At 54.6% G+C, this 27,126-nt stretch overlaps 1 protein-coding gene across 1 annotated transcript; it reads right to left on the bottom strand.

Annotated features, from left to right (window-relative positions):
* Positions 1-7,172: 7,172 nt before the first annotated feature.
* LOC142260642 (gastrula zinc finger protein XlCGF66.1-like) lies at positions 7,173-17,397 on the bottom strand. Its single transcript, XM_075332048.1, has 5 exons — positions 17,198-17,397; positions 10,916-10,983; positions 7,558-7,734; positions 7,352-7,475; positions 7,173-7,270 (listed from the first exon to the last, which is right to left on the bottom strand). The coding sequence occupies exons 2-5, from the start codon at positions 10,967-10,969 to the stop codon at positions 7,173-7,175; spliced, it is 453 nt and encodes a 150-aa protein (XP_075188163.1). The 5' UTR covers positions 10,970-10,983; positions 17,198-17,397.
* Between the last annotated feature and the right edge of the window lie 9,729 nt (positions 17,398-27,126).

Below are 27,126 nucleotides of genomic sequence, written 5' to 3'. Positions count from 1 at the left end.
AGTAGAAAAAAAAAAATGTCATATATACTCACCTGTCTGCAGGGTCCCGGTGCCATGCCCGCTCCCATCTCCTCCCGGTACCGCCGCTCTGCCTGTGTGCAGTCTCCCCGGGGCAGGACCTTGCTTGCAGGACCTGGCGGTGGATCACCTGATGCAGTCACCTGACGCATCAGCTGATCGTAGTCTCGCCGGCTTTTTCGCGCCCGGCCGGCTATCAGCTGATCCTGCCGTCAGGGGACACTTCATCAGCTGATTACCGGCAGCTCCTGCAGCGATCGGACGGGATCAGACTCCTGTCCAATCGATCGCTCCAGGAGCTGCCGGTAATCAGCACAGCACATAAGTGAGTATTATTTTTTTTTCTACTGATGCATCAGCTGATTGTATAACCGGCTTTTATACAATCAGCTGATGTGTGATGTGATTCAGGCACTTGATCCTGACACATCATCTGATCGCTTTGCCTTCCAGTAAACCGATCAGATGATATTGGATCCGGATTGGACGGCGCGGGACCCTGACCCAGGATTACTGCGGAGGGGGTTCTTTATTTCAATAAAGATGGAGTCACTAATTGTGTTGTGTTTTATTTCTAATAAAAATATTTTTCTGTGTGTTGTTTTTTTTTTTTTTTTTATCATTACTAGAAATTCATGGTGGCCATGTCTAATATTGGCGTGACACCATGAATTTCGGGCTTAGGGCCAGCTGATAATATACAGCTAGCCCTAACTCCATTATTACCTAGCTAGCCACCCGGCATCAGGGCAGCTGGAAGAGTTGGATACAGCGCCAGAAGATGGCGCTTCTATGAAAGCGCCATTTTCTGGGGTGGCTGCGGACTGCAATTCGCAGTGGGGGTGCCCAGAAATCTTGGGCACCCTGCACTGTGGATTCCAATCCCCAGCTGCCTAGTTGTACCCGGCTGGACTCAAAAATTAGGCGAAGCCCACGTCATTTTTTTTTTTTTTAATTATTTCATGAAATTCATGAAATAATTAAAAAAAAAAGGGCTTCTCTATATTTTTGGTTCCCAGCCCTAACTCCATTATTACCTAGCTAGCCACCCGGCATCAGGGCAGCTGGAAGAGTTGGATACAGCGCCAGAAGATGGCGCTTCTATGAAAGCGCCATTTTCTGGGGTGGCTGCGGACTGCAATTCGCAGTGGGGGTGCCCAGAAATCTTGGGCACCCTGCACTGTGGATTCCAATCCCCAGCTGCCTAGTTGTACCCGGCTGGACTCAAAAATTAGGCGAAGCCCACGTCATTTTTTTTTTTTTTTAATTATTTCATGAAATTCATGAAATAATTAAAAAAAAAGGGCTTCTCTATATTTTTGGTTCCCAGCCGGGTACAAATAGGCAGCTGGGGGTTGGGGGCAGCCCGTACCTGCCTGCTGTACCCGGCTAGCATACAAAAATATGGCGAAGCCCATGTCATTTTTTTTTCTTTTTGGGCAAAAAACTGCATACAGTCCTGGATGGAGGATGCTGAGCCTTGTAGTTCTGCAGCTGCTGTCTGCTCTCCTGCATACACTAGTGAATGGAGGATGCTGAGCCTTGTAGTTCTGCAACATTTTGAAGAAGGAAATGACATCAGACCTTTTTTTTTTTTTCTCATCAACAATCTTTAATGGCATTGTGCACTGATTAAAAACGCAGTGAGCAAAAACGCAGCAAAAAACGCACCAAATCGCGGCAAAAACGCATGCGTTTTTGCCGCGTTTTTTTAGCCGCGGGTGCGTTTTTTGAGACAAAAACGCACATAAAAACGCAGCGTGAAAAAAACGCCTAGTGCGCACATACCCTAAAGGTATCACTCCTAAAATACTTTTGTCATTCTTGGGACATAGTATTTCAATTGTTATGTTTATGAAAGTTTTAAAATGCAATAAAAATGTATCTGATTTAAAAAAAAAAAAGCGCTCATGTGTCGGACACTTCCATAAGGTACAAGTCGATGGTGTGTTGGTGGCGGTGGCGAGGTAACACTCAAGCTTGCATCCTCCGTCCCCTGCGACCAGCCACGGACAACAGAGGAGGGGATAAATATCTTCTTCATCTCCTGACTGTTGCGCGCCCATCACCTCTTCTTCCTTTATTTGTTCCTTGGTTTCTGCACCTTCACTAACAGTTTGTCTGGTACCATGAGACCCCCTCGATTGCTGTACTCCACCCTCTCATGCCATCTCGCCCGCACGACGACAGTCTGGACCTTAGAGATATTAGTTTCCCTTCGGCATCCTTCTCTGCTTCCTCCTCTGTTACCATTACTTCCTCCCGCAGACTATTCAAAGTGTGCTGCAGCATGTAGACCACCGAAATAGTGATGGGAAGGACGTCATTATCAGAGGTAACCAGCTTAGTAGCCATTCTTAAACTCTACAAAAGGATGCAGAGGTCCTTCATCTGTGCCCATTCTGCAAATATGATTTACCCCACGACCGGACTGCGTTGGCCCAGGCTACGCCTCATGACCTACTGCCCCAAGGCTCATCGCTGTTGCCAAAATCACTGCAACATATGCAGAGTGGAATTCCACCATGTTGGTACGTCACATATCAATCGGTTAACCGGTAGGCCAAAAGACCTCTGTTGCGATACAAATCGATGAACCACGGTGCGTGAACGGCGGAAGTGAGCACACAGCGACCATGTCTTCTGCAGCAGCGCATCTAGGCTGGGATAATGGCCTAGAAACTGCTGTACAACCAAATTGAGGACATGAGCCATGCAGGGCACATGTGTGAGGTTGCACCGGTGCAGTGTAGGGCCGCCACCAGATTTGCACCATTATTGCACACTGCCTTCCCTGGCTCCAGGTTCAGTGGAGACAGCGAATGCTGAAACTCGGCCTGGATAGCGGTCCACAACTCTTCAGCTGTGTGACTGTGTTGTCAAATGCATTTTACCTTGCACACTGCCTGACTGCGTTGAGCCCTGGCAGCCCTGTATGGAGGAAGGGTGCTCTCTGAACTGTTGGAACACGTGTTACATTAAGGTACAGGTTGAGAGCGCAGGTGGAGGCCCTAAAAGAGGTGGAGGAAGCAGAAGCAGTGGAGGAAGTGATAGATACAGAGGTTTGTCCCGCAAGCCTTGGAAATTCCAGGACTTGTGGAGCAGCCCCTTGCCCCAGCAGCCACCAGAATCACCAAGTGAGCGAGACATGACGCCCCTGGCCACGCTTGCTCATCCAGGTGTCCATGGTGAAATGCACCCTGGCAGTCACAGAGTCTTCCAGGGAACAGGCAATGTTTCCTGCGACATACTGGTCTGGTTCTGGCACAGCTTTATTAGAGAAATATTTTCAACTGGAGGACTGCGATGGCCATCAACTTTCAGAAACCAACTCTGTCCACAAGGTGGAAAGGAGCATTTCAGTGGCCAACAAACTGATGGACTGTGAGGGAGGCCTAGGCGGAGATGTTATGGTGGGTTGAGAAAGATGTGGTTTGCTCTGTGTCTGACATCCGTCAAAAGCACCTGGCATGTCCATTTCCGTAACAGGTGATAGGCTCTCACTCACCCTAACTGTAGCGGGAACACAAGTGGAGGGTCTGCGGCCAGAGACCTGTGTGAGAACACTTGCCACGGTAATGGAGGATATCAGAAAGCAATAGAGAAGGGTGTTCAATTGCCGCGCCAACAGATCACTCGTTCAGATGATGAAGACCAATGTCACTTTATTTGCATATAGGTCTACGCGTTTCAGGAGCACCTGCTCCCTTCCCCAGGACCGTCAGAGATTTGATGTTATTTTTAACCTGACGGTCCTGAGGAAGGGAGCAGGTGCTCCTGAAACGCGTAGACCTATATGCAAATAAAGTGACATTGGTCTTCATCATCTGAACGAGTGATCTGTTGGCGCGGCAATTGAACACCCTTCTCTATTGCTTTCTGATATCTGCCACTGGGTGGCTGCAGCCGTGGATCGTGTTGTACATGCACATATAGTAGTTGTGACTGTCACAACTACATCAGGTGAGTAAGTTTACTCCGCCCTCCCCACCCCACACATATAGGGGTAAGACCCTATTTTGCGCTTGTTTGTCCACAGCTCTTTTATACGGTAATGGAGGAGGCAGAAGCAGCAGACAGAGTTGATGTGGTGGCCGGTAGTAAGCAAGGTGTTTTAGTGCAGTAAAATTCCCAGAATAGCTCATGTAGGTTGTGGATGTGCAGGTTCATTCATGTAGTAGTCAAATTATTGAAATTTCTGCCTCTACTGATTTGGTTTTTTTTTTAACAAAGTTGCCAGATAATGTAAGTTGGGTCATTCTTTGCAATCTCAAAAAAAAAAAAAATAAAAACCCAGGCTATGCAACCCCTCCTACGAACTGCATACCCGCAGGTTTTGGCCTAGAATGAAGCGCTTGGTGTGGTAGCATTACTACGAGTTTGCTCGGAAAGCAGCAATGTAACCACCTCGTAATCCTCCTCTCCTGAGCTACTTGGCTGCATGTCTCTGGATTCACACCAAGTGGTATCTACAACCTCATCATCATCATCCTCGCTGTTGTCCCACTACTCGCCCTGAGAGTCAGTCTTCCTCCTCTTCCTGCCTTCACAGCACAGTACATTAAGCATGCTCCTCAGGTATCCGAGTATCAACATCATCACCTCCACCCCCGGGGGATAGCGGCTGTTGGCGAGGGTTTGGATCATGCTCGCACACAATTTTGTCTGGGCCCAGTTTCAATTGACAAAGATTGTGGGCATCAGTGCAGATGCTTTCCTCCTCGAGTCTGGGAATCTTTGGAAAAAACCTCTGATAGTCATGGGATAGACTGTGTGAACAGCTCTGCAGACTCGCTCATCTGTGATTCCCCACAGTCACTGGATGGTTGGAGAGTTGTGACGCGGGGAGAATAAGAGTAATTGGGGTGCCACCTCCGAAGACTGTACTGTGTGTGATGTTGAGGAAGAGGAGAGGCCACTTGATGCAGAGCTTGCTGTCAACTGTAGCACATGCTCTATCTGGCCCTCATCTACAAGTCATACCATTGTGAGGCTGCCAAAGAAAAGGAGCGGAGTAGCCCGCCCGGTAACAGAAGCCGTCAGTTGTCTTTGGATAGGACATGCCCTGTGCACTTGACCCGCTCCCATCACACCTCATCCCCAACATCACCACAGTCCTCATCCCAGCCCTAACCCATCTATCCAACCTATCACTATCAACTGGTGTATTCCCTTCATGCTTTAAACATGCTTCGATCACACCCATCCTTAAAAAGCCCTCTCTTGACCCATCCTCTGTGTCTAGCTATGGCCCCATATCCCTTATGCCTCAAAACTACTGGAACAGCATATCCATCTTGAGCTGTCCTTACAACTCTCCTCCTGCTCCCTCTTTGACCGATTACAATCTGGCTTCCGACTACATCACTATAGAAACTGCCCTAACTAAAGTCACCAATGACCTACTGACTGCCAAAGCCAAGCGACACTGCTCTGTCCTCCTCCTCCTCCTGGACCTGTCCTCTGCCTTCCACACAGTAGACCACTCCCGCCTATTACAGATTTTCTCCTCTCTGGGCATCACAGACTTGGCCCTATCTTGGATCTCTTCATACCTAACCGACCGAACTTTCAGCGTCTCCCACCACCTCATCCCACCCTCTATCCGTTGGTGTCCCCCAAGGTTCAGTTCTTGGACCCCTGCTGTTCTCCATCTACACCTTCAGCCTGGGACAGCTCATAGAGTCCCAAGGCTTTCAGTATCATCTCTATGCTGATAGATCTGTGTGTTATCTCTCTGGACCTGACATTACCTCCTTACTAACCAGAATCCCACAATTTCTCTGCTATTTCACCTTTCTTCTCTGCGCGATTACTAAAGCTTAACATGGAGAAAACAGAATTAATTGTCTTTCCTCCTCCTCATTCAACTCCTCCACCAAGCCTATCCATCAAAGTTGATGGCTGCTCACTCTCCCCAGTCTCACAAGCTCGTTGCCTTGGCGTAACCGTCGACTCTGCTCTATCCTTCAAGCCACACATCCAAGCCCTCTTCACCTCATGCCAACTACAACTCAAAAATATCTCCCGGATCTGTGCCTTCATTAACCAAGAATCAGCAAAACCATTAGTACATGCCTTCATCATCTCCCACCTCGATTACTGCAACCTCCTGCTCTCTGGCCTCCCCTCCAACACTCTTGCACCCATCCAATCTATCCTGAACTCTGCAGCCAGCTTGATCCACCTCTCCCCTCGCTATTCCCCAACCTCGCCACTGTGCCAATCCCTTCACTGGCTTCCCATTGCCCAAAGACTCCAGTTCAAAACATTAACAATGACCTACAAAGCCATCCACAACCTGTCTCCTCCTTACATCTGTGACCTACTCTCCCGGTACCTACCTGCACGTAACTTCAGATCCTCTCAAGATCTCCTTCTCTACTCCTCTCTTATCTCCTCTTCCCACAATCGCATACAAGATTTCTCCCGTGCCTCACCCATACTCTGGAACGCTCTACCCCAGCTTATCAGACTCTCTCCTACCGTGAAAAGCTTCAAGAGGAACCTAAGACCCACCTCTTCCGACAAGCCTACAACCTACAATAACCGTCAGTCTAGTACATGACTGCGCAACCAGCTCTGTCCTCACCTATTGTACTCTCACCCTTTCCCTGTAGACTGTGAGCCCTCGCGGGCAGGGTCCTCTCCTCCTATACCAGTCTGTTTTGTACCGTTAATGATTGATGTACTGGTTTTTATGTATACACTTTTTCACTTGTAAAGCACCATGAAATTAATGGCACTATAATAATAAATAATAATAATAGAGCTTGCAGGAACATTAGCACCTACCCCACGCACACCTCAAACACCGCGCCTATGCCCCCTTCCACCACAATCGTGGGATTAACTACTCATCTTTACTGTATCTTTCCCCTCTTTTAACCAGTTGTTTCCCAACCCTAGATTCACACCTGTCACTAAATTAATAATCAGTATTTACACGATGAAATGTCATTATGGGGCTGGACCACGGATTTGCAGTCTACATTTAGATAATAAAATAGCAATTTTTGGCTGGACCACAGATTTTGTATGTGAGGTCTGTGGTCAGCTGTGATCCTGCCGTCTCCACCGCTCTCATTACACAAGTATAAACCATCTAATACTGGAGGAGAAAACAAGACTGAATACAAGGAGGTCACAGCCGTCTACACCTCATAGGGGAGATCTCCATCTACCTGAGGATCCTGTGGAGGAGGAGGAGGAGCGGGACATCTCTCTGGGGTCGTCCTCGTACTGGAGAGACCTGCAGGAGACACAGACAGGACGGACATCATTATTACATACAGATAATTATAGGCCGGGTGTATTCAGTCCTGTCTATTACCTGGTGATGTGCGGGGCTGGGGCTCCTCCATCATCACCTCCTTGTACCGCTCCTTGTGTCCTTCTAGATACTCCCACTCCTCCATGGAGAAATAGACGGTGACGTCCTGACACCTTATAGGAACCTGACAACACAATGATACCGTCATCACCCAGAATCCTCCAGTGCCGTCCTGTATAATGTCCCAGCATTCCCAGCAGTGTCACCTCTCCAGTCAGCAGCTCAATCATTTTGTTGGTCAGTTCTAGCATCTTCTGGTCATTGACGTCCTCATGTATCCGGGGGTGAGGTGGAGGCCCCGGGATTGGGCTCAGGGTTCCTCCCCGTCCTTCAGACACAGGGGCCTGACAGCGATCACTAGAGGTCTTCACTACTGTGTAATCCTGAGTGTGGAGACATTAATAATATCACTACAGACATTTCCAGAGTCCATCACCTCCCCGGTCATATCCTCTGTTATCCCCATAGATAATGATGTAATGTGAGGACATCAGAGCCTCTCACCTCCCCGGTCATATCCTCTGTTATTCCCATAGATAATGATGTAATGTGATGACATCAGAGCCTCTCACCTCCCCGGTCATATCCTCTGTTATTCCCATAGATAATGATGTAATGTGGTGACGTCAGAACCTCTCACCTCCCCGGTCATATCCTCTGTTATCCCCATAGATAATGATGTAATGTGGTGACGTCAGAACCTCTCACCTCCCCGGTCATATCCTCTGTTATTCCCATAGATAATGATGTAATGTGATGACATCAGAACCTCTCACCTCCCCGGTCATATCCTCTGTTATCCCCATAGATAATGATGTAATGTGATGACATCAGAGCCTCTCACCTCCCCGGTCATATCCTCTGTTATCCCCATAGATAATGATGTAATGTGATGACATCAGAACCTCTCACCTCCCCGGTCATATCCTCTGTTATTCCCATAGATAATGATATAATGTGATAACATCAGAACCTCTCACCTCCCCGGTCATATCCTCTGTTATCCCCATAGATAGTGATGTAATGTGATGACATCAGAGCCTCTCACCTCCCCGGTCATATCCTCTGTTATTCCCATATATAATGATGTAATGTGATGACATCAGAGCCTCTCACCTCCCCGGTCATATCCTCTGTTATTCCCATAGATAATGATGAAATGTGATAACATCAGAACCTCTCACCTCCCCGGTCATATCCTCTGTTATTCCCATAGATAGTGATGTAATGTGATGACATCAGAGCCTCTCACCTCCCCGGTCATATCCTCTGTTATTCCCATAGATAATGATGTAATGTGATGACATCAGAGCCTCTCACCTCCCCGGTCATATCCTCTGTTATCCCCATAGATAATGATGTAATATGATGACATCAGAGCCTCTCACCTCCCCGGTCATATCCTCTGTTATCCCCATAGATAATGATGTAATATGATGACATCAGAGCCTCTCACCTCCCCGGTCATATCCTCTGTTATTCCCATATATAATGATGTAATGTGATGACATCAGAGCCTCTCACCTCCCCGGTCATATCCTCTGTTATTCCCATAGATAATGATGAAATGTGATAACATCAGAACCTCTCACCTCCCCGGTCATATCCTCTGTTATTCCCATAGATAGTGATGTAATGTGATGACATCAGAGCCTCTCACCTCCCCGGTCATATCCTCTGTTATTCCCATAGATAATGATGTAATGTGATGACATCAGAGCCTCTCACCTCCCCGGTCATATCCTCTGTTATCCCCATAGATAATGATGTAATATGATGACATCAGAGCCTCTCACCTCCCCGGTCATATCCTCTGTTATCCCCATAGATAATGATGTAATATGATGACATCAGAGCCTCTCACCTCCCCGGTCATATCCTCTGTTATCCCCATAGATAATGATGTAATGTGATGACATCAGAGCCTCTCACCTCCCCGGTCATATCCTCTGTTATTCCCATAGATAATGATGTAATGTGATGACATCAGAACCTCTCACCTCCCCGGTCATATCCTCTGTTATTCCCATAGATAGTGATGTAATGTGATGACATCAGAGCCTCTCACCTCCCCGGTCATATCCTCTGTTATTCCCATAGATAATGATGTAATGTGATGACATCAGAGCCTCTCACCTCCCCGGTCATATCCTCTGTTATCCCCATAGATAATGATGTAATATGATGACATCAGAGCCTCTCACCTCCCCGGTCATATCCTCTGTTATCCCCATAGATAATGATGTAATGTGATGACATCAGAGCCTCTCACCTCCCCGGTCATATCCTCTGTTATTCCCATAGATAATGATGTAATGTGATGACATCAGAGCCTCTCACCTCCCCGGTCATATCCTCTGTTATCCCCATAGATAATGATGTAATATGATGACATCAGAGCCTCTCACCTCCCCGGTCATATCCTCTGTTATCCCCATAGATAATGATGTAATGTGATGACATCAGAGCCTCTCACCTCCCCGGTCATATCCTCTGTTATCCCCATAGATAATGATGTAATGTGATGACATCAGAGCCTCTCACCTCCCCGGTCATATCCTCTGTTATTCCCATAGATAATGATGTAATGTGATGACATCAGAACCTCTCACCTCCCCGGTCATATCCTCTGTTATCCCCATAGATAATGATGTAATGTGATGACATCAGAACCTCTCACCTCCCCGGTCATATCCTCTGTTATTCCCATAGATAATGATGTAATGTGATGACATCAGAGCCTCTCACCTCCCCGGTCATATCCTCTGTTATTCCCATAGATAATGGTGTAATGTGATGACATCACAGCCTCTCACCTCCCCGGTCATATCCTCTGTTATTCCCATAGATAATGATGTAATGTGATGACATCAGAGCCTCTCACCTCCCCGGTCATATCCTCTGTTATCCCCATAGATAATGATGTAATGTGATGACATCAGAGCCTCTCACCTCCCCGGTCATATCCTCTGTTATCCCCATAGATAATGATGTAATGTGATGACATCAGAGCCTCTCACCTCCCCGGTCATATCCTCTGTTATTCCCATAGATAATGATGTAATGTGATGACATCAGAGCCTCTCACCTCCCCGGTCATATCCTCGGTTATTCCCATAGATAATGATGTAATGTGATGACATCAGAACCTCTCACCTCCCCGGTCATATCCTCTGTTATTCCCATAGATAATGATGTAATGTGATGACATCAGAGCCTCTCACCTCCCCGGTCATATCCTCTGTTATTCCCATAGATAATGATGTAATGTGAGGACATCAGAGCCTCTCACCTCCCCGGTCATATCCTCTGTTATTCCCATAGATAATGATGTAATGTGATGACATCAGAGCCTCTCACCTCCCCGGTCATATCCTCTGTTATTCCCATAGATAATGATGTAATGTGATGACATCAGAGCCTCTCACCTCCCCGGTCATATCCTCTGTTATTCCCATAGATAATGATGTAATGTGATGACATCAGAGCCTCTCACCTCCCCGGTCATATCCTCTGTTATTCCCATAGATAATGATGTAATGTGATGACATCAGAGCCTCTCACCTCTCCAGTAAGATGGAAGATTATCTCCAGATTCAGGCTGAATATCTTCTCCATAATTTTGTCTTCGTCTTTATTCATCATTTATGGGTCAATCAAGAAAAATAAAACAGAGAAATTTTTTATTGTAATGAGGATGAAGTGATGTAAAAAAAAAAAAAAAATCAACTAAAAACACAAAATATGTGAGGATAATAAGGGGAAATCATTGGAGGCAATAAACTGTAGATTTCTTCCGTCCTCTTTCGGCGCCGACTGAATCTGATCTGAGGAGACTCCAACACTTTAATGGTCCTAAAATTGTCCAGCTTTAAAGGAGTTAAACATAAATCATGTTTCTCTCTCCCTCATGTGTAGTGCGGGGTCTGTCGCTCTCTCTCCCTCATGTGTAGTGCGGGGTCTGTCGCTCTCTCCCTCATGTGTAGTGCGGGGTCTGTCGCTCTCTCTCTCCCTCATGTGTAGTGCGGGGTCTGTCGCTCTCTCCCTCATGTGTAGTGCGGGGTCTGTCACTCTCTCTCTCCCTCATGTGTAGTGCGGGGTCTGTCGCTCTCTCTCTCCCTCATGTGTAGTGCGGGGTCTGTCGCTCTCTCTCTCCCTCATGTGTAGTGCGGGGTCTGTCGCTCTCTCTCCCCCATGTGTAGTGCGGGGTCTGTCGCTCTCTCTCCCTCATGTGTAGTGCGGGGTCTGTCGCTCTCTCTCCCTCATGTGTAGTGCGGGGTCTGTCGCTCTCTCCCTCATGTGTAGTGCGGGGTCTGTCGCTCTCTCTCTCCCTCATGTGTAGTGCGGGGTCTGTCGCTCTCTCCCTCATGTGTAGTGCGGGGTCTGTCGCTCTCTCCCTCATGTGTAGTGCGAGGTCTGTCACTCTCTCTCTCCCTCATGTGTAGTGCGGGGTCTGTCGCTCTCTCTCTCCCTCATGTGTAGTGCGGGATCTGTCGCTCTCTCTCTCCCTCATGTGTAGTGCGGGGTCTGTCGCTCTCTCTCCCCCATGTGTAGTGCGGGGTCTGTCGCTCTCTCTCCCTCATGTGTAGTGCGGGGTCTGTCGCTCTCTCTCCCTCATGTGTAGTGCGGGGTCTGTCGCTCTCTCTCCCTCATGTGTAGTGCGGGGTCTGTCGCTCTCTCTCTCCCCCATGTGTAGTGTGGGGTCTGTCGCTCTCTCTCTCCCTCATGTGTAGTGCGGGGTCTGTCGCTCTCTCTCCCCCATGTGTAGTGAGGGGTCTGTCGCTCTCTCCCTCATGTGTAGTGCGGGGTCTGTCGCTCTCTCTCCCTCATGTGTAGTGCTGGGGTCTGTCGCTCTCTCTCCCCCATGTGTAGTGCGGGGTCTGTCGCTCTCTCTCCCCCATGTGTAGTGCGGGGTCTGTCGCTCTCTCTCCCTCATGTGTAGTGCGGGGTCTGTCTCTCTCTCCCTCATGTGTAGTGCAGGGTCTGTCGCTCTCTCTCTCCCATGTGTAGTGCGGGGTCTGTCGCTCTCTCTCCCCCATGTGTAGTGCGGGGTCTGTCTCTCTCTCCCTCATGTGTAGTGCGGGGTCTGTCGCTCTCTCTCCCTCATGTGTAGTGCGGGGTCTGTCTCTCTCTCTCCCCCATGTGTAGTGCGGGGTCTGTCGCTCTCTCTCCCTCATGTGTAGTGCGGGGTCTGTCCCTCTCTCTCCCCCATGTGTAGTGCGGGGTCTGTCCCTCTCTCTCCCTCATGTGTAGTGCGGGGTCTGTCGCTCTCTCTCCCCCATGTGTAGTGCAGGGTCTCTCGCTCTCTCTCCCTCATGTGTAGTGCGGGGTCTGTCGCTCTCTCTCCCCCATGTGTAGTGCGGGCTCTGTCGCTCTCTCTCTCCCTCATGTGTAGTGCGGGGTCTGTCTCTCTCTCTCCCCCATGTGTAGTGCGGGGTCTGTCTCTCTCTCCCTCATGTGTAGTGCAGGGTCTGTCGCTCTCTCTCCCCCATGTGTAGTGCGGGGTCTGTCTCTCTCTCCCCCATGTGTAGTGCGGGGTCTGTCTCTCTCTCCCTCATGTGTAGTGCGGGGTCTGTCGCTCTCTCTCCCTCATGTGTAGTGCGGGGTCTGTCGCTCTCTCTCCCTCATGTGTAGTGCGGGGTCTGTCCCTCTCTCTCCCCCATGTGTAGTGCGGGGTCTGTCCCTCTCTCTCCCTCATGTGTAGTGCGGGGTCTGTCGCTCTCTCTCCCCCATGTGTAGTGCAGGGTCTCTCGCTCTCTCTCCCTCATGTGTAGTGCGGGGTCTGTCGCTCTCTCTCCCCCATGTGTAGTGCGGGGTCTGTCGCTCTCTCTCTCCCTCATGTGTAGTGCGGGGTCTGTCCCTCTCTCTCCCCCATGTGTAGTGCGGGGTCTGTCCCTCTCTCTCCCCCATGTGTAGTGCGGGGTCTGTCCCTCTCTCTCCCTCATGTGTAGTGCGGGGTCTGTCGCTCTCTCTCCCCCATGTGTAGTGCAGGGTCTCTCGCTCTCTCTCCCTCATGTGTAGTGCGGGGTCTGTCGCTCTCTCTCCCCCATGTGTAGTGCGGGGTCTGTCGCTCTCTCTCTCCCTCATGTGTAGTGCGGGGTCTGTCTCTCTCTCCCTCATGTGTAGTGCGGGGTCTGTCGCTCTCTCTCCCCCATGTGTAGTGCGGGGTCTGTCGCTCTCTCTCCCCCATGTGTAGTGCGGGGTCTGTCGCTCTCTCTCCCTCATGTGTAGTGTGGGGTCTGTCGCTCTCTCTCTCCCTCATGTGTAGTGCGGGGTCTGTCGCTCTCTCTCCCTCATGTGTAGTGCGGGGTCTGTCGCTCTCTCCCCCCCATGTGTAGTGCGGGGTCTGTCGCTCTCTCCCCCCCATGTGTAGTGCAGGGTCTGTCGCTCTCTCTCTCCCCCATGTGTAGTGCGGGGTCTGTCGCTCTCTCTCCCCCATGTGTAGTGCAGGGTCTGTCGCTCTCTCTCTCCCCCATGTGTAGTGCGGGGTCTGTCGCTCTCTCCCCCCCATGTGTAGTGCGGGGTCTGTCGCTCTCTCCCCCCCATGTGTAGTGCAGGGTCTGTCGCTCTCTCTCTCCCCCATGTGTAGTGCGGGGTCTGTCGCTCTCTCTCCCCCATGTGTAGTGCAGGGTCTGTCGCTCTCTCTCTCCCCCATGTGTAGTGCAGGGTCTGTCGCTCTCTCTCTCCCCCATGTGTAGTGCGGGGTCTGTCGCTCTCTCTCCCTCATGTGTAGTGCGGGGTCTGTCGCTCTCTCTCCCTCATGTGTAGTGCGGGGTCTGTCGCTCTCTCTCCCCCATGTGTAGTGCGGGGTCTGTCGCTCTCTCTCCCTCATGTGTAGTGCGGGGTCTGTCGCTCTCTCCCCCATGTGTAGTGCGGGGTCTGTCGCTCTCTCCCCCTCATGTGTAGTGCGGGGTCTGTCGCTCTCTCTCCCCCATGTGTAGTGCGGGGTCTGTCGCTCTCTCTCCCTCATGTGTAGTGCGGGGTCTGTCGCGCTCTCCCCCATGTGTAGTGCGGGGTCTGTCGTTGCACCCTCCATAGTGGGTCTTTATAGTGGAGAGTATCGTAGTGAGGAGAAGATGCTGAATACCATGAAACTGGTGACAATGAGGAAATAACGTTTTGTTATGAAATCCCCGGGGTCTGATTCCTGCACAAAAGCTTCCGAATACGAGGAAAACAGACGCAGACTCAGAGAAGGTCACACACACTCCGGGACCCCTCAGTGATGGCCCCCCACAGGTCACACACACTCCGGGACCCCTCAGTGATGACCCCCCACAGGTCACACACACTCCGGGACCCCTCAGTGATGACCCCCCACAGGTCACACACACTCCGGGACCCCTCAGTGATGACCCCCCACAGGTCACACACACTCCGGGACCCCTCAGTGATGACCCCCCCCACAGATCACACACACTCCGGGACCCCTCAGTGATGGCCACGCTCCCCCCACAGGTCACACACACTCCGGGACCCCTCAGTGATGTCCCCCCACAGGTCACACACACTCCGGGACCCCTCAGTGATGGCCTCCCACAGGTCACACACACTCCGGGACCCCTCAGTGATGTCCCCCCACAGGTCACGCACACTCCGGGACCCCTCAGTGATGACCCCCCACAGGTCACGCACACTCCGGGACCCCTCAGTGATGACCCCCCACAGGTCACACACACTCCGGGACCCCTCAGTGATGGCCTCCCACAGGTCACACACACTCCGGGACCCCTCAGTGATGACCCCCCACAGGTCACACACACTCCGGGACCCCTCAGTGATGACCCCCCACAGGTCACACACACTCCGGGACCCCTCAGTGATGGCCTCCCACAGGTCACACACACTCCGGGACCCCTCAGTGATGGCCCCCCACAGGTCACACACATTCCGGGACCCCTCAGTGATGGCCCCCCACAGGTCACACACACTCCGGGACCCCTCAGTGATGGCCCCCACAGGTCACACACACTCCGGGACCCCTCAGTGATGGCCCCCCACAGGTCACACACACTCCGGGACCCCTCAGTGATGTCCCCCCACAGGTCACGCACACTCCGGGACCCCTCAGTGATGGCCCCCCACAGGTCACACACACTCCGGGACCCCTCAGTGATGGCCCCCCACAGGTCACGCACACTCCGGGACCCCTCAGTGATGACCCCCCACAGGTCACACACACTCCGGGACCCCTCAGTGATGTCCCCCCACAGGTCACGCACACTCCGGGACCCCTCAGTGATGGCCCCCCACAGGTCACACACACTCCGGGACCCCTCAGTGATGTCCCCCCACAGGTCACGCACACTCCGGGACCCCTCAGTGATGACCCCCCACAGGTCACACACACTCCGGGACCCCTCAGTGATGGCCCTCCACAGGTCACACACACTCCGGGACCCCTCAGTGATGACCCCCCACAGGTCACACACACTCCGGGACCCCTCAGTGATGGCCCCCCACAGGTCACACACACTCCGGGACCCCTCAGTGATGGCCGCGCTCCCCCCACAGGTCACACACACTCCGGGACCCCTCAGTGATGGCCCCCCACAGGTCACACACACTCCGGGACCCCTCAGTGATGACCCCCCACAGGTCACACACACTCCGGGACCCCTCAGTGATGGCCTCCCACAGGTCACACACACTCCGGGACCCCTCAGTGATGTCCCCCCACAGGTCACGCACACTCCGGGACCCCTCAGTGATGACCCCCCACAGGTCACACACACTCCGGGACCCCTCAGTGATGGCCCCCACAGGTCACACACACTTCGGGACCCCTCAGTGATGACCCCCCACAGGTCACACACACTCCGGGACCCCTCAGTGATGACCCCCCACAGGTCACACACACTCCGGGACCCCTCAGTGATGGCCGCGCTCCCCCCACAGGTCACACACACTCCGGGACCCCTCAGTGATGGCCCCCCACAGGTCACACACACTCCGGGACCCCTCAGTGATGGCCGCGCTCCCCCCACAGGTCACACACACTCCGGGACCCCTCAGTGATGGCCGCGCTCCCCCCACAGGTCACACACACTCCGGGACCCCTCAGTGATGGCCCCCCACAGGTCACACACACTCCGGGACCCCTCAGTGATGGCCGCGCTCCCCCCACAGGTCACACACACTCCGGGACCCCTCAGTGATGACCCCCCACAGGTCACACACACTCCGGGACCCCTCAATGATGGCCCCCCACAGGTCACACACACTCCGGGACCCCTCAGTGATGGCCGCGCTCCCCCCACAGGTCACACACACTCCGGGACCCCTCAGTGATGGCCCCCCACAGGTCACACACACTCCGGGACCCCTCAGTGATAGTCCCCCACAGGTCACACACACTCCGGGACCCCTCAGTGATGACCCCCCACAGGTCACACACACTCCGGGACCCCTCAGTGATGACCCCCCACAGGTCACACACACTCCGGGACCCCTCAGTGATGACCCCCCACAGGTCACACACACTCCGGGACTCCTCAGTGATGACCCCCCACAGGTCACACACACTCCGGGACCCCTCAGTGATGACCCCCCACAGGTCACACACACTCCGGGACCCCTCAGTGATAGTCCCCCACAGGTCACACACACTCCGGGACCCCTCAGTGATGGCCCACCACAGGTCACACACACTCCGGGACCCCTCAGTGATGGCCGCGCTCCCCCCACAGGTCACACACACTCCGGGACCCCTCAGTGATGACCCCCCACAGGTCACACACACTCCGGGACCCCTCAGTGATGGCCGCGCTCCCCCCACAGGTCACAGAGGAGTCCCCGTCTCTACAGCCCGCGCTGCCCCTGCACAGAGGAGCCGGGGACACTCACAGCTGCAGCAATGAGGCCGCTTCTTCTGCTGGGATGTAGCGGAGGGGATGTGCGGGGTTTCCCGGGGCAGGCAGCGGGGGCCGCCTCTTGTGCTGAGGGCTCCGGCTCCTCCGCTCTCCGCTTCCTCCTCTCATACTGCTCTACTGCCCATGCGCGGGAGCACAGACAGCAGGAAACACACACAGTGCGGAGGAACCAGGGTAACGGCTCAATCCCAGTGGCTCGAGGGACCTCTGGTGACGTCACGCCCATGTGCCCAGAAAGGGCGGGGCCTCCATTGCTGATACCAGGAAGTAACATTCTCTCCTCAGTCTCCGGGGCGTGGAGTTGTGTATAATAGAAGCGGGGGCGGGGCCTCAGGATTATAGTGGGCGGGGCCGTAGGATTATAGTGGGCGGGCCGCAGGATTATAGTGGGCGGGGCCGCAGGATTATAGTGGGCGGGCCGCAGGATTATAGTGGGTGGGCCGCAGGATTCTAGTGGGCGGGGCCGCAGGATTCTAGTGGGCGGAGGAAACAGCCCGAGCTCCTCCCAGCAGTGGGGTTTCTCCGGAGCCCTCAGCAGTGGTGGGTAGATGCGGGTGTTGGTGAGCCGGCGGCTCTTTTGGATCTGAAAACGGCTCTTCATTTCCTACAAGTAAAATATATCTTTGTACCGTGTTAGCCAGTAGAGATAAAAAAATTGTTTAAAAGAACAGAGAGTCCTCAGTGGTTGATACCTTTTAATGGCTAACTGAAAAGATGGTAATAATTGCAAGCTTTCGAGACTACTCAGGTCTCTTCTTCAGGCATGGTATAACACAAAATCTGAAGAGTCACGTATTTATACACAACAGGACTTAGAATAGTGCAGTAAAAAAAAAAAAAAAAAAAAAAAAAAAAAAGCAAGTTATATGAAACAGAACTATCTCTATGGCAGGGGGACAAGCTGTTCTTTTGGATAAGAAAAATATGTCGCTTCATTTCCTATTACCTTTGGCTTTACATTTGAAGCCATATTCTGGTTTGTTGTAACCCATGATTGTACCTTTTAGTAGAAATCTACATGTGCCAATTTATGACATAAATCAGAATATCCAGATTTTATATAATTTGCTGTAAAAACTTAAACACAAAATGAACATGTAAAATAGCAACAAGCTCCTAATCCTCAGCGCCCATTGTAAAGCCCCATTCACACGTGGCGAGGCGGCTGTGGGCTGTGCACCAGGCGGATTTATCTGCTGCGGAATCCCCCGTCCATTGGCTGCAATGAATGTGGCATATCGGATACTCTGCACATAGTGACGCTGCTGAAGCCAGTTTCACTCCTCGTCACATTCTGAAGTTTTCCAGGAAGTGAGAATGTGTTTTGGATAAAGCCATTGCCGCTGTCGGCTTCTGTAAATGCCATGGAATTTCCACGCTGATGATCTGCTGGAAACTCCGCTGCAAATCCACAAAGTGTGAAGGCAGCCTAAGGTCGCGGGCGGGGAGGAGGGTGTCAGCACACTACACTCACCCCCTTCTGCTCGGGTCCGGCGGTTGCTGCTCAGTGGTGGCTCGAGCCGTGGGCCGGATCCCGAGGGTTTCTCGAGCGGCACTCCTCGCCCGTGAGTGAAAGGGATTTGTTGGGTGTGGGGATGATTATTGTCCGTGACGCCACCCACGGTTGTGGTGATTTCACCACCGCTGCTCAGTGCGGGGGGTCCCGGGGATGGTGATGCGGAGCAGCCAGGTGTTGTGTTGCCCCTCCGTGGGCAGGGGTTGATGATCCCGGGGCCCGGTGATGGTTTGTGAGGTGCGGGGCCTGGTGGGCGCAGGGACGCGGGGGGCAGCGCTGTGCCTTGCGGCACTGTGGTACTCACTCAGCCTGAGACGTGACACAGTTTTTACGGTAAACCAAACGGCTGGTAGGACGGTCCCACAGACGGCTGCACCTGCACTCCCGGTAGGTGACGGTGATGTCCCTCTTCCTTGCACCTATGGTTGACTTGTGGTAGCGGTGGATTCCCTCCGGTTACCCGCTCCCCGACTACAATCTGGGCCGGAGGAGCTCTACACTTTGCCCGCAGGCGCTGGCCCTGAGAAACTGGTGCCGTGGCGGTGGCGGTGTCTCTCTGCTTCAGGTTGGGCTGTTGCCTTCAGTCGGGACTTGGTTGCTGGGGGATCTGCGTCCCCATCACTGACGGATTCGGCAAATTTGGAGACTCCTAGCCTTGCCGGGGTCCGAGAGGCCCCTGCCCTGGTGCTGACTGTCCTTCGGAACACTGCTCCAGACCACCGGGCACACAGCCAACGGGGTCCTTCCAGGAACATCCAAACGGTCCCCCTCCAGACAGTCACCGCCATCGCTGACCTTGCTGATCTGGCCCTACACAAAGCTGGACCCTTCAGGCTTTTTTTCTCTTCTGTCACTTCACTTGCTTTCCTCCTTTTTCACTTTTCTACTTTCACTTTCACTTTGCTGTTTACTTTTGCCCTGTCTAGACTACTCCTCCACTCCTTCCACTTCCTCCTCCTGGACTCAACTGCCTGGTTTCTTCCTGCCTCCAGAGCTGTGACCTCCTCGGTGGGCGGAGCCAACCGCCTGGCCCACCCCCTGGTGTGAATCATCAGCCTCTGGAGGAAGGCAACAAGGATTTGTAGTTTAGCTGTGATGTGCCTACCTGGAGTGTGGGGTGTGGTGGTGTTGTGACCTGTGACCCCTGGCTTGCCCAGGGCGTCACACTAACATTGTCTTTAGGGCCCATTGGATAAACTAAGTGCCATAGCTCGGATGGACGGATTCCGTTTATTTCCTCTGTTATTATCGTTTTTTTTGGTGTCCCAGGACCAATGTCTTCTGCCATCACTAATATAATGTCAGTAAAGGCGTTGGGTCACATGGGCAAGTGCCATTAATTGAAGAGAACTTTTTATAATAGGTATATTCTCCATATACTTATTTTAAAAATTCTGCTTCAATCCCGCTGGTATTCCATAGAAACCTATGGAACTGTTTACATGGGTTTCCATGGAAGTTGTCCTGTGCCGGAGCCCTATTCAGCAAAAGACACACCGGATGCGACCATGTTGTCGGCCAGCGCTCGCTGACTGACCGCATGGACCATGCAGCACCCGTTGTGGGCCGGGCGGTGACAGCACGGAGCTGTGCATCGGTCCCCGGAGGCCAATCACGGAGTTCTGTGCGCATGTCATGCGTGTGCACAGAACTGCCTGTCGCATCTCCGGCCCCGCCCCCTGAGGCAGGGGCATAAGAGAAAATGCAGCGCTGGATCATTTCTTCTCTTCCATTCAAGTGAATGGGAGAGAACAAGGGACGCACATTTCCATCCGCTGTTTCTCCCGCGCTCAGCGAGGATTTACAAGCTGGCGGGAAATAACTAGAATCAGGCGAAATCCAGATGTCAGTGTTCCTTTAATAAAGTGCCTGACTGCCTGCCTGCTGCTTGTCACAGATTGGAGGGGGCGGGGCTTGTGACTGCCTAACTGCTGCTTGTCACAGATTGGAGGGGGCGGGGCTGTGACTGCCTGACTGCTGCTTGTCACAGATTGGAGGGGGCGGGGCTGTGACTGCCTAACTGCTGCTTGTCACAGATTGGAGGGGGCGGGGCTGTGACTGCCTGACTGCTGCTTGTCACAGATTGGAGGGGGCGGGGCTGTGACTGCCTGACTGCTGCTTGTCACAGATTGGAGGGGGCGGGGCTGTGACTGCCTGACTGCTGCTTGTCACAGATTGCAGGGGGCGGAGCTGTGATTGCCTGACTGCTGCTTGTCACAGATTGGAGGGGGCGGGGCTGTGACTGCCTGACTGCTGCTTGTCACAGATTGGAGGGGGCGGGGCTGTGACTGCCTGACTGCTGCTTGTCACAGATTGGAGGGGGCGGGGCTGTGACTGCCTGACTGCTGCTTGTCACAGATTGGAGGGGGGCGGGGCTGTGACTGCCTGACTGCTGCTTGTCACAGATTGGAGGGGGCGGGGCTGTGACTGCCTGACTGCTGCTTGTCACAGATTGGAGGGGGCGGGGCTGTGACTGCCTGACTGCTGCATGTCACAGATTGGAGGGGGCGGGGCTGTGACTGCCTGACTGCTGCTTGTCACAGATTGGAGGGGGCGGGGCTGTGACTGCCTGACTGCTGCTTGTCACAGATTGGAGGGGGGCGGGGCTGTGACTGCCTGACTGCTGCTTGTCACAGATTGGAGGGGGCGGGGCTGTGACTGCCTGACTGCTGCATGTCACAGATTGGAGGGGGCGGGGCTGTGACTGCCTGACTGCTGCTTGTCACAGATTGGAGGGGGCGGGCTGTGAGTCAGTGCTATGTGCTGCAGCAGGAGGAGCATTCTCAATCTCCTGGATAAGATCAGAGTGACTACTGCCGGGAGGGAGGGGCCGGGAGGGGCGGGGCAAGAGAGGAGGGGCGGGGCAAGAGGGGACTGACTGTGCAACGGAACTGGCAAAGAGCCGTTTAAATTTCAATTGGCTCCTGCCAGGAGCCGACTCATAGGATTCACTATGAAGAGCCGGCTCGTTCAGGAGCTACCCATCACTAGCCCTCAGCACAAGAGGCGGCCCCCGCTGCCTGCCCCGGGAAACCCCGCACATCCCCTCCGCTACATCCCAGCAGAAGAAGCGGCCTCATTGCTGCAGCTGTGAGTGTCCCCGGCTCCTCTGTGCAGGGGCAGCGCGGGCTGTAGAGGCGGGGACTCCTCTGTGACCTGTGGGGGGAGGCGCGGCCATCACTGAGGGGTCCCGGAGTGTGTGTGACCTGTGGGGGGTCATCACTGAGGGGTCCCGGAGTGTGTGTGACCTGTGGAGGGTCATCACTGAGGGGTCCCGGAGTGTGTGTGACCTGTGGGGGGGTCATCACTGAGGGGGCTCGGAGTGTGTGTGACCTGTGGGGGGCCATCACTGAGGGGTCCCGGAGTGTGTGTGACCTGTGGTGGGGGCCATCACTGAGGGGTCCCGGAGTGTGTGTGACCTGTGGGGGGCCATCACTGAGGGGTCCAGGAGTGTGTGTGACCTGTGGGGGGTTATCACTGAGGGGTCCCGGAGTGTGTGTGACCTGTGGGGGGTCATCACTGAGGGGTCCCGGAGTGTGTGTGACCTGTGGGGGGTCATCACTGAGGGGTCCCGGAGTGTGTGTGACCTGTGGGGGGTCATCACTGAGGGGTCCCGGAGTGTGTGTGACCTGTGGGGGGGGGCCATCACTGAGGGGTCCCGGAGTGTGTGTGACCTGTGGGGGGGCCATCACTGAGGGGTCCCGGAGTGTGTGTGACCTGTGGGGGGCCATCACTGAGGGGTCCCGGAGTGTGTGTGACCTGTGGGGGGTCATCACTGAGGGGTTCCGGAGTGTGTGTGACCTGTGGGGGTTCATCACTAAGGGGTCCCGGAGTGTGTGTGACCTGTGGGGGGTCATCACTGAGGGGTCCCGGAGTGTGTGTGACCTGTGGGGGGAGCGTGGCCATCACTGAGGGGTCCCGGAGTGTGTGTGACCTGTGGGGGGTCATCACTGAGGGGTCCCGGACGGAGTGTGTGTGACCTGTGGGGGGCCATCACTGAGGGGTCCCGGAGTGTGTGTGACCTGTGGGGGGGGCCATCACTGAGGGGTCCCGGAGTGTGTGTGACCTGTGGAGGGTCATCACTGAGGGGGCCTGGAGTGTGTGTGACCTTCTCTGAGTCTGCGTCTGTTTTCCTCGTATTCGGAAGCTTTTGTGCAGGAATCAGACCCCGGGGATTTCATAACAAAACGTTATTTCCTCATTGTCACCAGTTTCATGGTATTCAGCATCTTCTCCTCACTACGATACTCTCCACTATAAAGACCCACTATGGAGGGTGCAACGACAGACCCCGCACTACACATGGGGGGAGAGAGAGCGACAGACCCCGCACTACACATGGGGGAGAGAGAGCGACAGACCCCGCACTACACATGAGGGAGAGAGAGCGACAGACCCCGCACTACACATGAGGGAGAGAGAGCGACAGACCCCGCACTACACATGAGGGAGAGAGAGAGCGACAGACCCCGCACTACAGAGAGAGCGACAGACCCCGCACTACACATGAGGGAGAGAGAGCGACAGACCCCGCACTACACATAAGGGAGAGAGAGCGACAGACCCCGCACTACACATGAGGGGAGAGAGAGCGACAGACCCCGCACTACACATGAGGGAGAGAGAGCGACAGACCCCGCACTACACATGAGGGAGAGAGAGCGACAGACCCCGCACTACACATGGGGGAGAGAGAGCGACAGACCCCGCACTACACATGAGGGAGAGAGAGAGCGACAGACCCCGCTCAACACATGGGGGGAGAGAGAGCGACAGACCCCGCACTACACATGGGGGAGAGAGAGCGACAGACCCCGCACTACACATGAAGGAGAGAGAGCGACAGACCCCGCACTACACATGGGGGAGAGAGAGCGACAGACCCCGCACTACACATGAGGGAGAGAGAGAGCGACAGACCCCGCTCAACACATGGGGGGAGAGAGAGCGACAGACCCCGCACTACACATGGGGGAGAGAGAGCGACAGACCCCGCACTACACATGGGGGAGAGAGAGCGACAGACCCCGCACTACACATGGGGGAGAGAGAGAGCGACAGACCCCGCACTACACATGGGGGAGAGAGAGCAACAGACCCCGCACTACACATGGAGGAGAGAGAGTGACAGACCCCGCACTACACATGGGGGGGAGAGAGAGCGACAGACCCCGCACTACACATGGGGGAGAGAGCGACAGACCCCGCACTACACATGGAGGAGAGAGAGTGACAGACCCCGCACTACACATGGGGGGGAGAGAGAGCGACAGACCCCGCACTACACATGAGGGAGAGAGAGAGCGACAGACCCCGCACTACACATAAGGGAGAGAGAGCGACAGACCCCGCACTACACATGAGGGAGAGAGAGAGCGACAGACCCCGCACTACACATGGGGGAGAGAGAGAGCGACAGACCCCGCACTACACATGAGGGAGAGAGAGAGCGACAGACCCCGCACTACACATGAGGGAGAGAGAGCGACAGACCCCGCACTACACATGGGGCAGAGAGAGCGACAGACCCCGCACTACACATGAGGGAGAGAGAGAGCGACAGACCCCGCACTACACATGAGGGGAGAGAGAGCGACAGACCCCGCACTACACATGAGGGAGAGAGAGCGACAGACCCCGCACTACACATGAGGGAGAGAGAGCGACAGACCCCGCACTACACATGGGGGAGAGAGAGCGACAGACCCCGCACTACACATGAGGGAGAGAGAGAGCGACAGACCCCGCTCAACACATGGGGGGAGAGAGAGCGACAGACCCCGCACTACACATGGGGGAGAGAGAGCGACAGACCCCGCACTACACATGAAGGAGAGAGAGCGCGACAGACCCCGCACTACACATGGGGGAGAGAGAGCGACAGACCCCGCACTACACATGGGGGAGAGAGAGCGACAGACCCCGCACTACACATGAGGGAGAGAAAGCGACAGACCCCGCACTACACATGGGGGAGAGAGAGCGACAGACCCCGCACTACACATGGGGGAGAGAGAGCGACAGACCCCGCACTACACATGGGGGAGAGAGAGAGCGACAGACCCCGCACTACACATGGGGGAGAGAGAGCAACAGACCCCGCACTACACATGGAGGAGAGAGAGTGACAGACCCCGCACTACACATGGGGGGGAGAGAGAGCGACAGACCCCGCACTACACATGGGGGAGAGAGCGACAGACCCCGCACTACACATGGAGGAGAGAGAGTGACAGACCCCGCACTACACATGGGGGGGAGAGAGAGCGACAGACCCCGCACTACACATGAGGGAGAGAGAGAGCGACACACCCCGCACTACACATGAGGGAGAGAGAGAGCGACAGACCCCGCACTACACATAAGGGAGAGAGAGCGACAGACCCCGCACTACACATGAGGGAGAGAGAGAGCGACAGACCCCGCACTACACATGGGGGAGAGAGAGAGCGACAGACCCCGCACTACACATGAGGGAGAGAGAGAGCGACAGACCCCGCACTACACATGAGGGAGAGAGAGCGACAGACCCCGCACTACACATGGGGGAGTGAGCGACAGACCCCGCACTACACATGAGGGGGAGAGAGAGCGACAGACCCCGCACTACACATGAGGGGGAGAGAGAGCGACAGACCCCGCACTACACATGGGGGAGAGAGAGCGACAGACCCCGCACTACACATGAGGGAGAGAGAGAGCGACAGACCCCGCACTACACATGGGGGAGAGAGAGCGACAGACCCCGCACTACACATGAGGGAGAGAGAGCGACAGACCCCGCACTACACATGAGGGAGAGAGAGCGACAGACCCCGCACTACACATAAGGGAGAGAGAGCGACAGACCCCGCACTACACATGGGGGAGAGAGAGCGACAGACCCCGCACTACACATGAGGGAGAGAGAGCGACAGACCCTGCACTACACATGGGGGAGAGAGAGCGACAGACCCCGCACTACACATGGGGGAGAGAGAGCGACAGACCCCGCACTACACATGAGGGAGAGAGAGCGACAGACCCCGCTCTACACATGGGGGAGAGAGCGACAGACCCCGCACTACACATGAGGGAGAGAGAGAGCGACAGACCCCGCACTACACATGGGGGAGAGAGAGCGACAGACCCCGCACTACACATGGGGGAGAGAGAGCGACAGACCCCGCACTACACATGAGGGAGAGAGAGCGGCAGACCCCGCACTACACATAAGGGAGAGAGAGCGACAGACCCCGCACTACACATAAGGGAGAGAGAGCGACAGACCCCGCACTACACATGGGGGAGAGAGAGCGACAGACCCCGCACTACACATGAGGGAGAGAGAGCGACAGACCCTGCACTACACATGGGGGAGAGAGAGCGACAGACCCCGCACTACACATGGGGGAGAGAGAGCGACAGACCCCGCACTACACATGAGGGAGAGAGAGCGACAGACCCCGCTCTACACATGGGGGAGAGAGCGACAGACCCCGCACTACACATGAGGGAGAGAGAGCGACAGACCCCGCACTAGACATGGGGGGGAGAGAGCGACAGACCCCGCACTACACATGGGGGAGAGAGAGCGACAGATCCCGCACTACACATGAGGGAGAGAGAGCGACAGACCCCGCACTACACATGGGGGAGAGAGAGCGACAGACCCCGCACTACACATGGGGGAGAGAGCGACAGACCCCGCACTACACATGGAGGAGAGAGAGTGACAGACCCCGCACTACACATGGGGGGGAGAGAGAGCGACAGACCCCGCACTACACATGGGGGAGAGAGCGACAGACCCCGCACTACACATGGAAGAGAGAGAGTGACAGACCCCGCACTACACATGGGGGAGAGAGAGAGCGACAGACCCCGCACTACACATGGGGGAGAGAGCGACAGACCCCGCACTACACATGGAAGAGAGAGAGTGACAGACCCCGCACTACACATGGGGGAGAGAGAGCGACAGACCCTGCACTACACATGAGGGAGAGAGAGCGACAGACCCCGCACTACACATGGGGGAGAGAGAGCGACAGACCCCGCACTACACATGGGGGAGAGAGAGCGACAGACCCCGCACTACACATGGGGGAGAGAGAGCGACAGACCCCGCACTACACATGGGGGAGAGAGAGCGACAGACCCCGCACTACACATGGGGGAGAGAGAGCGACAGACCCCGCACTACACATGAGGGAGAGAGAGCGACAGACCCCCGCACTACACATGAGGGAGAGAGAGCGACAGACCCCGCACTACACATGAGGGAGAGAGCGACAGACCCCGCACTACACATGGGGGAGAGAGAGAGACAGACCCCGCACTACACATGAGGGAGAGAGAGAGACAGACCCCGCACTACACATGGGGGGGAGGGAATCACGATATTT

This window comes from Anomaloglossus baeobatrachus, chromosome 1, assembly GCF_048569485.1.
Source record: "Anomaloglossus baeobatrachus isolate aAnoBae1 chromosome 1, aAnoBae1.hap1, whole genome shotgun sequence".
Lineage (NCBI taxonomy): Eukaryota > Metazoa > Chordata > Amphibia > Anura > Aromobatidae > Anomaloglossus > Anomaloglossus baeobatrachus.
Note: the sequence above shows the minus strand (reverse complement) of the source record. Positions and strands in the feature narration are given on the sequence as shown.

Excerpts from the sequence above, each read along its gene's own strand:
- LOC142260642 (XM_075332048.1), bottom strand. The coding sequence starts at position 10,969 with ATGGAGAAGATATTCAGCCTGAATCTGGAGATAATCTTCCATCTTACT. Across the intron at positions 7,476-7,557 it reads TTGAGCTGCTGACTGGAGAG|GTTCCTATAAGGTGTCAGGA; the intron begins GTGACACTGCTG and ends TTGTGTTGTCAG. Across the intron at positions 7,271-7,351 it reads CCAGCCCCGCACATCACCAG|GTCTCTCCAGTACGAGGACG; the intron begins GTAATAGACAGG and ends TGTCTCCTGCAG.